The sequence below is a fragment of the Geospiza fortis genome, unplaced genomic scaffold, assembly GCF_000277835.1.
Source record: "Geospiza fortis unplaced genomic scaffold, GeoFor_1.0 scaffold432, whole genome shotgun sequence".
NCBI lineage: Eukaryota > Metazoa > Chordata > Aves > Passeriformes > Thraupidae > Geospiza > Geospiza fortis.
Window position 1 is genome coordinate 1,039,274 of NW_005054436.1, and position 11,941 is coordinate 1,051,214.

Consider the following 11,941-nt stretch of genomic DNA (forward strand, 5'->3'; position numbering starts at 1 on the left):
GGGCTCCCAGGCTTTGGGAACAGCCCGGGTTTTGCGGCTCTTGCGTGCCCAAAGTCTCCCAGGCGCTTCGGGATCCCCGAGCACATCCAGCCCAGAGACAGAATGAGTGGTTTTGTCCACTCGTCAGTGGAATCAAAAGGATCAAACTGGAAAGGAATCCTCGCCTTTAACTTGTACTTCGTTGGCTTTATCCTCCAGAGAAGTGTGATCACAGTCCCTGTCTGGATTTTTCCTGTGGACATCACACTTTACAAAGGGATCTGTTCCCTGCCTGCGCCTGATGCTGCTCCCAAGGGAAACCAGGAAACCACAGGAACAAGCCACAGCCCTCATTCAGGCTCCATTCGTGGTTTAGGGTTGTCAAGCTGCTGTGCAGGAGATGTTTCCCCCCATTCTCCATCTCATCTGCCCCAGCTGCAGCCAGAGCCACATCACCCACCTCCCTTAGAATGCAACCTGAAACAGGAGAGAACCTGCCCCCTACAGAATCCCACCTCCCTATGGAAGGCAGCCACAGGGGGGTCCTGATGGTCCATAAACATTTCCAGTGGATTTCTTGGGAAGACCAGAGTCCAGTTGGGATGAAAAATGAGGTCCTTCCTTACCTTGCAGCTCTCCCTTCCCTCCTCCAGAAACATTTGTGCCCTTAACACAGCTCATGCTTCACTTTGGTGTCCACCATGGGCTGATTTCCACACAGAACCCACAGAACACAACCACAGAGGCTTTTCCACCAGAAACCAGAGTTTCCAGATCCAATCATTTAGCAAATGTTTTGTACAGCTACAAAGAGCCACATTAGTCCCTTCCACCTCAATCCCACTGAAGCCCATGCAGCTCCTTAAAACCAGAGGCTGAAATCCCAGCAGGGATTGCTCACCAATCATCTTTCCAAGGGAATAAATTTCCCTTGATTGCTTTCCTTACAATGACTGTCCCATCCTGCATAAACAAGCAGGTTAGGGGTGTTTTTAGGGTAAGGTTAGGGGTGGTGTGAGGGCTGGTTCCCCTGTCACCCTCAAGCAGGCCCCACTTTGCCCCTCAAGGCATCTGCTTCCCCTCACCCTCTTCTTGTCACCCTCAAGTTCCCCGCTCTCAGCCTCTCAGCATCTCTGTGCCCCCCTGGAGCCCCCCAGCTGCTCCTAAAGCCCCGTTCTGCCTCTCAGCTCCCCCATCCTCTGTGTCACCCTCCAGCCCCCTCCCCTCAGCCCGCAGCCCCTTGTGACACCCTGCGGCCCGCAGACGTTGGCCCTGCCTGTCTCACCTGGGAGCTGCCCTGCTGCGAGAGCTGCACCGTCCTCCGAGGGCTCGGGCTCCTGCTGCTGGGGGGACTCGCAGGTGGGCGGTGGGTGAAGTGATGGATGGAGCAGGGAGTGTGGTGGGGCGGGTGAAGGGGGGAGTGAGGGATGGAGCAAGGGCGGGCTGGAACATAGAGCAGGGTTAGGGGAGGGGAAGGGGACACAGCAGGAGGGGCTGAGGTGAGGGGGGAAGTGTGAAGCGTAACTCCAACACCGAGTCTGCAGCCAACAAGAAGTCTGAGTGACCTGGCACCTTTCACGACAGTGCTGTTTTACGGAACATTTTACGACAGTTGCGCTTTGCGGCACGCTTCACGACAGTTGTGCTTTACGCAACCTTTTACGACAGTCGTGCTTTAAGACACCTTTTACGACAGTCTTATCACAGTCGCGCTTTATGGCAGTTTTACAACAGTGCTGCTTTACAGCCATGCCAAAACCATTTTCCAAGCCGTATTTTGCTACTGCAAGTGGTGATTTTCATTCTGTGGCCTCCTTTAACTCCTGTACAAAGTGTCTCTCCCTCTTCTGCCTGGGGCAGAGCCCAGGGCAGCCCTGGAGCCCCCGGCTGCCCAGGAGGAGCCCGGTGTTTGTGGGGGAAGTGAGGCAATCTCTGGCAATAGATTCCAGCTGTGACTGAGCAATCCTTGCCTGTCAGTGAGCAAGGAAAGGCTTGAAGTGTTGCTTGGCAGAGCCTGAGAGCCCTTGCTTGAAACTGTCACTGCTGTCCCCTCCCTCGGGCCTTGGAGCCCTCTCTGCCCTCGTGTGGAGCCGTTCTTGGCCAAGGTCAAGCCTGTTCCCTGCAGGTTTGTTCAGCTGGAACAGGACTCCACGTGCCGAGGTTTCCTTCCTGATGTCACTGAAGAGTGAGCTCTCCTTTCACAGCGCACATCGCGTTTGTGTCTGGTTTTTATGTGAAAATCCTGGGTTTGAGGGGGAGCCTGACTAAATCTTTACAGAGGAAAATAATGTGAAACGCTGAGACTCTGAGCTAGCGGCTGGTGGGGAGGAATAGAAGCTTTCTTCTTGGGAGCCAAGTATTTAATTGGATTTTTGGTCTTTCATTGCCATAATCATGCTTTTGACTGTTTTATTAGTTGCATTTGGTTTCTTCACCAAAGTTCAGCCTGTAAAGGAAAGATTCACAAGTCCAAATCACTCCACAAACACAATTGCTGACTCCAGTGACTCCCAGGCAGCTGACACAGGCTGGAATTGCCCAAAGCGGGGTGGGGAGAAACTTCCCAGAGTTTCCTTTGCAAGTGGCAGCAGGACAGGCCAGCAGCAGCACGCCCCTCCACGGGAAGATGGATCCTTGAACTCAGGATGGTTCCAGCCCAGCTGGGAAGCAGGAGCTGTGAGTCAGAGCCCAGCTCTCAGCCAGGAGATTTCAGGGAGCAGCCCCAGCTGCCCTTGCCAGCCCAATCCAGGATTTGATTCCACCTCCAGCCTGTGGGATGGGGCCACTTCCCATCCGTGCTCCTGTAAATGATCGGTTACAGCTTGGGCACTGCTGGGCACAAAGTCAAATCCACTCCTGCCCACAACTGCACCATCCCAGGCAACTGAAGTGCATTTTTGTGAGCCTTAAATAAACATGACATTGTCCATGTAACCAAATATGTACAATAATCATTTTAGCAGGATTTCAGTGCAGATCCAGCACGGGGCTCCTTTCTCCTCACACAACCAGTGAAACAAAAGCTCGAGAAATGTTTTTATGTCTTTTTTTTTTTTTTTTTTTTAACCAGTGGCTTATTTTAGTTTCTCCACTTAGTGCTTTTACTTTTAAAATAGGAATTTTGGCCTAGAGAACACCCTCAGTTTACTAATTTTTCTATCTTACAGTGTAACATTTGGGATTTTTAAGTTTGGTTTTAGGACAAGAAGGTTTCTAGCACCTAATTCACACAGATGAGTGTGACTCTCTTAGGAGCCACTGTTCGGTAATACAATTAGAGTAATAATAATTTGGACAGTTTGAATTAGGACAATATGAGACAACAAATACAAACAGTTACAGACGTCCGGGTACCTTTTTCTGGCCAGCACGAGCGGAAGGATACAGCAAGGCGCTGCACTATTCGCCTGCTGTTGGTGCCGTGTATAGACCCGGTGGCGGCGGAAGCGGCGTGGCAGGGCACAGGGATGGCGGCTGTGGCTGCGCAGCGGCTCGGAACCGGGACCGGGACCGGGCCGAACAGCCCGGTCTTTATATAGACACTGACTGCTGACTCTCATACTTGTCTATCTCTTGCTTATTCATTGGTATCATGTCGACATAGCCTTTCTCAGCTAACTAACTGTCTACAAAATCCTCTACAGCTTCCCACTGCCAGGGGGCAGGGATGGATGGGATATTGGGAAAAACTTCTTCCTTGTGAGGGTGGGCAGGCCCTGGCACAGGTGCCCAGAGCAGCTGGGGCTGCCCCTGGATCCCTGGCAGTGCCCAAGGCCAGGTTGGACACTGGGGCTGGAGCAGCCTGGGACAGTGGGAGTGCCATGGCAGGGGTGGCACTGGAGGGGCTTTAGGGTCTTTTCAAACCCAACCTGTTCTGTGCTTCTATATGTAAATAATTCTGTACACAGTACAAAGGACCCACATAGAAATGCAGCTCTCCCAGCCCCTGTCCTGTGCCTGTGATCCCAACACAGAGCCACAGAGGACTGGAATTGGTTATTTTTATATGTTTTATGTAAGAACAAACCAGACTGCCAGAGTGTCTTTCCCATTGCCTCACCCCGATGCTGCTGATGGTTGGAATATGTTCCCTTCAGCAGGGGAATCAAACATTCCCTCTGCAAGCCTGAGCATGCCAAAGTGCTCCAGTACAGAGCCTGGTTCAGAGCAGGATTTTAACACATTAGGTGACATCCAAAACACAGTGTTTGCTGCTCTCTAGGCCCTGCTCTTGTTTTATGGAGCAATCAGACCCTGTGACCCTCCCTGGAAGTGTGAGTGATGGCAGGGACAGCTGTGTCACACTTACTCACATCTCAGGGTCAGGACCTACAGGAGGAGAAGTATTTTATCTTGCTCTGCATTTTCTCCAAGGGGATGAAGCTTGGCTGGGGTCTCTTTCCACACCAAGGTTCTCTCCTAGCAAGTTTTACACTGGGAGTGGAGCAAATAAACAAAACCCAGTAGGATTCACAAACCAGCCTGTTCTGGGCTCAAAAGTATCCCTAATCCAAACCCAGACAAAAATGGAAATTAAACCTTTCAGGGAATAAATGAAGAAATTGGGATTTTTTTGCACAGGGTCTGTCCAGGGGACAAGGCAGAATGAGGAGCTGCAATCACAGGTTCTCAGTTTTTGTAAAACCAAAGTACTCCCATAACTCCAGAACACAAAGAAACACCGCATGTTTCATCTGCTGCTCAAGGAGGACCTTTTAAAGGCATTTGGGGTATTTATTTATACAAAGTACAAGCTCAGAAAGGGCTGAGTTGGTGCCTCTGTGCAAGCTTGCTGCTAAAAATAGCCCTCACCAGCAGGTCAGTGATTAGGAGAAAGTTCTGGTGGGGGGCACTGAATCATGGCATGGAGGAATAAAGCAAACTCCATCTTCATTGGCCAAGGCAGGCTGTCACCCTGGAGGGGAGAAAATCACTTCTGATACTGATCAATGGCCTCATTAAAGCTTTGAAGCCTCTGTTTGGCTCCTCCTTCCCACCCAAGGTTCCCAAATCCCTCTCGTAGGTCCCTGCCACCCCCATCCCTTCTGCCCATGAGGACATTCAAGCAGACACCACCATCACAGATCTCAATATCCACCTTGTCCTGATGGAACACAGTGCAAATCCCAAGTGTGAATGGCACTGCATTGTTTTATTTGAAGTGTCTTTACACAATGGAAAGTGCTGGAATGTTGTTCCACATTTTACACATTTATACATCAACAACATCACACTTGATTCTCATTATAAAATTGTTTCCGAAGGTTTTCCATTTACTCCTACTTACAGCAACTTCTACACTGGGGTAGAAATGAAATAATTTAAAAAATAGAAACACCACAGAGAATCCAACCCGGACTTCTGGAATTTCAAAAATCCATAAGCCTGCTGCATAACACAGGTTTTTGTTGGGTTTTTTACCTTTGTTTTAATTCCATGGAGCAGTGAGACAGTGAAGCTGGGCTTGGAGTGATTTCAATACCTGAAGAGATACATAAATACCACACCTGTGATAGAAGGACAAACCCCATCTCCCTGCCTTTTCACTCTGTCCTATTCCTGTCTCTGGAGCAAGGACCTGCCTGCAGGATCCCACTTTGAAGCTGGTGGCAGGTGGGATCCTGAGCAGGCACAACACAGAGTTAAAAACCTCCACATCCATGAGAATCCCTGCCCATTCCTTTTCCCCCTGCTGTCAGTCAAGTGAAAACACTTCTGGAAGTTCAAGAAGCACATCAGGTACAACTGAAACACACTGAAATGAACATGAAAAATCTGAATTTCAGAATGATTTCTACACAGGAACATCAGCAGCCTGGTTTGTTCACAAATCATTTTATCTTTTTAAATAGAAAAAAAGAAGAATCTATCTAGACTAAAAAAGTTTGGCTATAAAATAGCATAAAAGCACAGGAGCAGGTGTTGTTATACCAAGGCATATTTTCCTCCTACTAAAACACTTAACACAAGATCACAAAATCAAAGATCTGTATTCTAAAAGATGCATCCTGGTCTCAGAAGCAGCAGATGCTCTGTCAGACGCACAGGAGGCCACACAGAAAAAGTCTTCATGAAAAACAGCAAACAAGGGCTGAAACTGCATAAAAACTGGCTAAGCCAGGCAACTGATTGTCTTTGAAAATACAAAACAGACTGGAGAAGTTAACAATTAACCCTTGGATGTTTTAGCTCCTGCCAGGACCTAACAGTCACTGGATTTATTCAGAGGTGGAGGCTGTCCCAAGGACTGGAGAGCAACAAACATCCCCAGGTTGTCAGAGAGGATCAGACACAGCACACTCAACAGCTGGATCCGTATTTCACTCTCCCACTGTCATTAACTCCTAATTAGGGCTCAGTGCACCACCACAGACACCAGAGCAGGAGCATTGGTGATGGACTCTGAGGTTCTTCCTCTGGTGTTCTCCCCCCTGCAGTCACCAACCCCCCTGAATTCAGCTCCTCAGTGTATTTGTGCCTCATGTCAAACTACAAACACACAGCTGGTATTTCTAAGAAAAGCAAAGGTTAACCCTCACCTCAGCTGGCAAGGAATCTGAGCATAGAGAGTGCATTTCACTTGTGTTTAACACTAGATTAACTGGAAGCTGTTGGACAGATCAGCTTTTAACTGCTGTACAAGGAACCTGCTGGAACCCACTCGTGACAGGAGGAGATTATTTCAGCACTTGGAACATCACACTGTACAACAGAGAGCAAAGGGCGACATCTTAAAAAACCAAAACACAGCCAGACTCCCTAATTGTCACTATTTCAAGTCAGGTGGATTTGCTACACTCGGGGGGGACTAGTCCCTAAAATTAAAGTGCTTTTCAGAGCATTGGCATCCAAAATCTTGAACATGAGAGACAACTACAAGTCAGATCTGTTGTGACCTATAGCAGCAGCACAGACAGCAACACATGGACTGGCCGGGTGCCTGGAGTTGGTACCACGTGGAGCAGCTCAGCTCTAGCAGGGCATTGTCCCCCCCACCTCCAGGGCACACTCGAAGGCTTTGGAGTCACTCAGGATGGTGGGGGGTGGGTCTGGGCGCCGTGTCTGCAGGATCTTCTGCTTGGGGTTCTTCATCTCCTCCTCCTCCTCAGTCTCACTCTCACACACGTGCACAACCACGCTGGGCGTGGAGTCTGTCCCTGCGTGCAGCTCGTACTTCTCCCCTGGGAGCAGCCAGCAAGAGCAAGGTTAAAAACACCCCCAAGGAAAAGCATTTAGCTGAAAGCCCCTTAACTGCAACAACACAACCAAGTAATCATTAATTCCCACCCCATCTCTAATGTGCTCAACCTCCACTCATCACCAAATGCCTTAAAACAGTCCCTGTAGCAGTTACAGCACACTTTGAATACAATCAATCTTTTAATTGGCATTTAGAGGAAGGGAGGGATGTAAAAATCCCAGGAAGACATCAGAACACGAGCAGCAAGCACATTTCCAAGTGACATCATTTGTGCTGTATATTTCTGTGACATTTGTAAACTAAAAGCTACAAAAGCATTTGAGCACATCAAGCCTCCCCATTTCCTGCTTTTCACAGAAAGCAAACACCACATTTCCCAGGAAGGCTTAGAAAGAGAAGAGACTAATTTTCTTCTCACAGAAAAGGACAAGTAGAAAAACTCCCTCAATGGCCACTTTTGAAGGGAAGTACCAAACAAAAGCAGGTAAAGGCCCCTACCTGGCCCCAGCTTGGAGACAGCACAGAGCAGGTCATAATTGATCAGAGGAGTTGCATCTTCACTCTGCTTCCACCCCACTGGGGGAGAGGCAGGGGGGGAAATCAGGAACTGTTTCACAGGTTGTGGAGGAAGGAGGTAGGACTTGTCCCCAATTTCACTGGACACCTGCACCTGCAGGCAAAGCCAGGAGACAGAGAGCACAAATATTAATTCCCTTGTTATTTGGTTTATTTCCCCACTAATTCAGCCTAGCTTTAAAAAACAAAACGGGTTCAGCTCTTTGTACAACACCTCAGGGAACTGCTACAGCTCAGAACTTGTGCAGGGGCTGCTGTGGGACCTGTGCCAATGCAACAGGAACAAATCTCTTACAAAGAGAATTTGGGGCCCACTTATTTTGTTTCAGCCCCTCTGTGTGTCTGGTTTGGTGACTGTCCCAACCAATCTCAGCTCAAGACGAAAACCAAAATTGTGCCCTAAAATTTTGGCACAGCTCAGAGTAGAACAATGAGGTGATTTCAGATATTTCCCCCAAATGAAGCTCATGGGCAAAGGAGGAATAAGGGAACAAGGACAGAGGTACAAGCAAGGTCTGTACCTGTGCAAAGTAGCACTTCAGCTTCTTCCCGCTGAACTCGGTCTCGTGCAGCTCTATCCGAGCTCGGGCTGCTGCCTCAGGGTTGCTGAAGTTTATCCTCACCCTCCTGAAGCTCTTGAACAGCTGGAATGTCACCTGCTCGTCATAGACTGTGAAAAGTGCTTCAAACCTTTCCTGGAGAGAAGCACAAACATTCTCCAGGTGCTAAATGAACATTCTCACTCTGTGAAAAGATATTTTCCTTTACTCTCTTCTCCCAAATTCCATCCGTTTCCTGAATCACCTCAACCTGCACATTCCACATCTCCCTCCCTGCTTGTAAATCCACACTCAGGGCAGCACAGCTTTGTCTCACTGGTTTCACCTGAATCCCAAGAGCAAACAGATGTGAATGAGCCCAGAAACTCTGAATACACCAAGTGCCACCTAGCGAGAGCTGCTCAGTGCTGCAGCTGCACTGCACTGTCATGAAAATCGATTTCATGCTTCTGAAATCCAATTAATAACTTTCAATTATGAAATTCAATTAATTTACCAGCTCTCTGATCCACAAGAGACCTCATTTACAGATTTTTCCCCCTCAATTATGATGTGCATTACTACACTGAAAATCCAGACAAAAAAGTTCAATGGAACACTGAGAACACCTCACACTCCTTCTCCCTTACCTTCTCCTCCTGTACCTCAAACACAGCCTCATGAACACTGCAAGCAAAGAGTGAGGTAGGCAAGTCACTGAAATCCATCATCTCTTCCAAATCCTCTTCATTTTCTCCAAAAATCATCTGCTCCTCCTCCTCCTGGTCGCTGCTGTACAGGTCTGACTGGCTGTCGCTCCAGGACTTCATGGAATCCCTGAGCATCCTTGCCCCCCAGCAGCTCCTCAGGTGCCAGCTTCCAGCAGGGCCCTGCCAGCCAAAAACCCAAACCAAACGTGAGGATAGCACAGCTTCCTGCCCCACTGTTAAAGGCAAATCATTTCACAAAGAACAGGAATCAACAGGGAATTTGTTCTGTCCCCCTCGAATCAGCAGCACCACATGCCCCTGCTGAGGATGGAGGGAGGACTCTGCTGCTCCATCCAAGGGAAGATAAAGTCACCCCATCAAGAAACTGCAATTTCTCCTCCCTTTACTCTGACAGGAATCCAAAATGACAGCGCTGTTCTAGAAGCCTTTCTCCATGACACACTTTTACAGTGAGCAACAATTTCTTGTTTAATAATTAAAACCATTTCCTGGGTAATCAGAGCAGTCCTCTGGTATCTGAAAAAATAACTTTATTTCATCAATGAGAGCATGTGGACAAAGTTAAATAATCTGTCCAAAGCCTCTCAAAAATCTAAAATCTCCTGATGTAAGGAAATGTCCTTTTCCTGCACCTTTCCATAGGTAGCAGTACTTACAGGAGTAGACACATCAAGGAAGACAAAAAAATGCAAATAAGCAAGAGACTAAATAAAAAACATCAGGGAGAGTATTTTTATACAATAGAAAAGATTTCACTGGAGTGGACCTTCTGCCACCCATCCCTGCAGAACTCCTGAGGTTATCACACTGCTCCTAGCTGAGAGAAAAACAGGTTGTTTGCACCAGATCTGGGTTTGGAAAGAGTGATAATTTGTGACACAACACTAAAAAAAGCTAGTAAATATATGATGGTTCACTGGCAATGATCTCATTTGAATATTTGCCTAATGAGGGGGGATTAAGTGGGTTAATGACAGTGACTGCCCCAGTCACACCTGGGGATCTCAGTTCTGCTGCCCAGCATGGCAGGAAGGATGGGAATTTGGGAGAACAGGCAGCTGGTGGAAACCTCAGTTCTTGTGCTTGCTGATTCATGCAAGGAGGGAAGAGAAAGGGAACAAAAATGCGCCAACATGGTGAAAACAAAAGGCACCATCTGGCTCTGAGGAGATCTGGGCTCATCCAAACAGCACCAGGACAGACACGCACATCCAGCCAAGCTCTGCTGGGCTGGGAGCAACATTCCAGCCTTGGCCTGGTTTGGATCCCACATTCCTGAGGGATCAAACCACCCAACCCACAAACTCTGCTTTTCTGACAGCCCAAAGGATGGGGAGGCCTCCAGCAAGGAGAGAGCAACTCTGGCAGAGAAAAAGGAGAGTTTGGAAAGTAAACTCCATACTTGGGTGAATGGTGAATGAAACATGGAGTGAGGAACACACAGAGCAACTCGAGACTTGGTCAGGTCTGAGCCTCACTGCAGAACAAAGTCAGGGCAGCAGTGACATTAAACCAAACCCAGAGTGCTTCTGCAGACAGCACTGGGCTGTAGGAGCTACTGCAATCATTTTGTATTTCCTTCTTTTTAAATTAAGATTTCATCATAGTTCTGTTGTTTTTATTCATAAACCTCATGGTTCCTTCTATTTCTTTTCTCAGATAACTGATTTTTCATTACTTCACCCAAATCAATTCAAAACACCTGATGACTGAGCAAGGCAAAAATCTCCAGCAGCCCCCTGACATCAGGATGAGACAGGTGAGACTCAGGTATGAATATCAATTAAGAAGCACAGTGAGTAACAGCCCTGTGAAAAGTGATATTTGAACAGACTGGGTAGAATTATTTACTGTGCAATTATTAGAAAGCATCAAAATCAGAAGAAGGACACTCCAAACTTGACAGGTACAGGAATGTGATTATCAGTGCAACAGCCAAACTGCTCTGCTTCAGGAAAAAGGGAATTTCTTCACTTACCTCCTTGGAAAGGCGAGAGATTCCTATTTATAAATTGTTTGATGTGAATGGAGATATGCAATTCTAAGTTATTTATTACAATCGGCTTATTCTTATCATAGTATTAACAGCAAGAGACTTATAAACAATTTCATTGCAATACTCATTAGCAAACTATTGGATCACTTGTTCCCTCATAGATTTCAGACTGAACAGCACAATTTAAAGGATTCCAAGAACTAAAGCCACTGGGATCAGACCTTTCACTAAGTCCTTTCTCTGAGCATTAACACCTGCTTATCATTTAAATACCAGCTGACAGGGAAACGCTTATAATAACAAATGTTTATAAACAAACTCCCCAACTTCACAGAAGGCTAAAAATCATCTGAAATGAAAGCAAAGCAGCTCCTGGCATGGGGAGCTGTGGCTCTTCACCGGCACAGGCAGCACCGGGGAGTTTTCCTTGGCATCCTCTGGAGCAGCAGCTCATTCACGGTCACATACCGCTGCTCAGGGAATGTAAGGGCTGGGAATAGTGGTAATTTCCACAGGAACAGTTAAATCTGCTCTGACAGGGGGAAAATCCTTCCGTGGGAGGGCGGGGATGCCCAGAGCAGCTGGGGCTGCCCCTGGATCCCCGGCAGTGCCCAAGGCCAGGCTGGGCACTGGGGCTGGAGCAGCCTGGGGCAGTGGAAGGTGTCCCTGCCATGGCAGGGGTGGCACCGGGTGGGATTTAATCCTTCCCACCCAAACCATGCCACGATTCCAAACCCTGGGGACCCCACGGCGCTGCCCTGGCTCAGCGCGCCGGGACAAACCCGGGCCGGGGGCCGGAGCCTCGGCTGCGAGTATTCTTTGATGCAAACCCCCAAACGCTCCATCTCCGCCCTGAGAGAGGATGAAAACAACTTCCCCGCCCGCACCCGCGGCACGGCACGGCCCAGGGGCGGCTCCG

General features: G+C 48.2%; 2 protein-coding genes across 2 annotated transcripts in view; both read right to left on the reverse strand.

Annotated features, from left to right (window-relative positions):
* NCMAP (non-compact myelin associated protein) overlaps positions 1-1,338 on the reverse strand; it is an 8,493-nt gene extending 7,155 nt beyond the window's left edge. Inside the window, exon 1 of the mRNA XM_014309510.2 lies at positions 1,265-1,338. The gene's annotated coding sequence lies outside the window, so the exon portion shown is untranslated. The remainder of the gene's footprint in view (positions 1-1,264) is intronic.
* Positions 1,339-5,110: 3,772 nt separating this feature from the next.
* Positions 5,111-9,183, reverse strand: RCAN3 (RCAN family member 3). The gene is made up of 4 exons (XM_005427098.2): positions 8,946-9,183; positions 8,278-8,451; positions 7,679-7,850; positions 5,111-7,160 (listed from the first exon to the last, which is right to left on the reverse strand). Exons 1-4 carry the CDS (start codon positions 9,138-9,140, stop codon positions 6,952-6,954), a joined length of 750 nt encoding a protein of 249 aa, XP_005427155.1. The 5' UTR covers positions 9,141-9,183; the 3' UTR covers positions 5,111-6,951.
* Positions 9,184-11,941: the final 2,758 nt, after the last annotated feature.

Excerpts from the sequence above, each read along its gene's own strand:
- RCAN3 (XM_005427098.2), bottom strand. The coding sequence starts at position 9,140 with ATGCTCAGGGATTCCATGAAGTCCTGGAGCGACAGCCAGTCAGACCTG. Across the intron at positions 8,452-8,945 it reads TTGAGGTACAGGAGGAGAAG|GAAAGGTTTGAAGCACTTTT; the intron begins GTAAGGGAGAAG and ends GCTTCTCTCCAG. Across the intron at positions 7,851-8,277 it reads TGAAGTGCTACTTTGCACAG|GTGCAGGTGTCCAGTGAAAT; the intron begins GTACAGACCTTG and ends CTTTGCCTGCAG.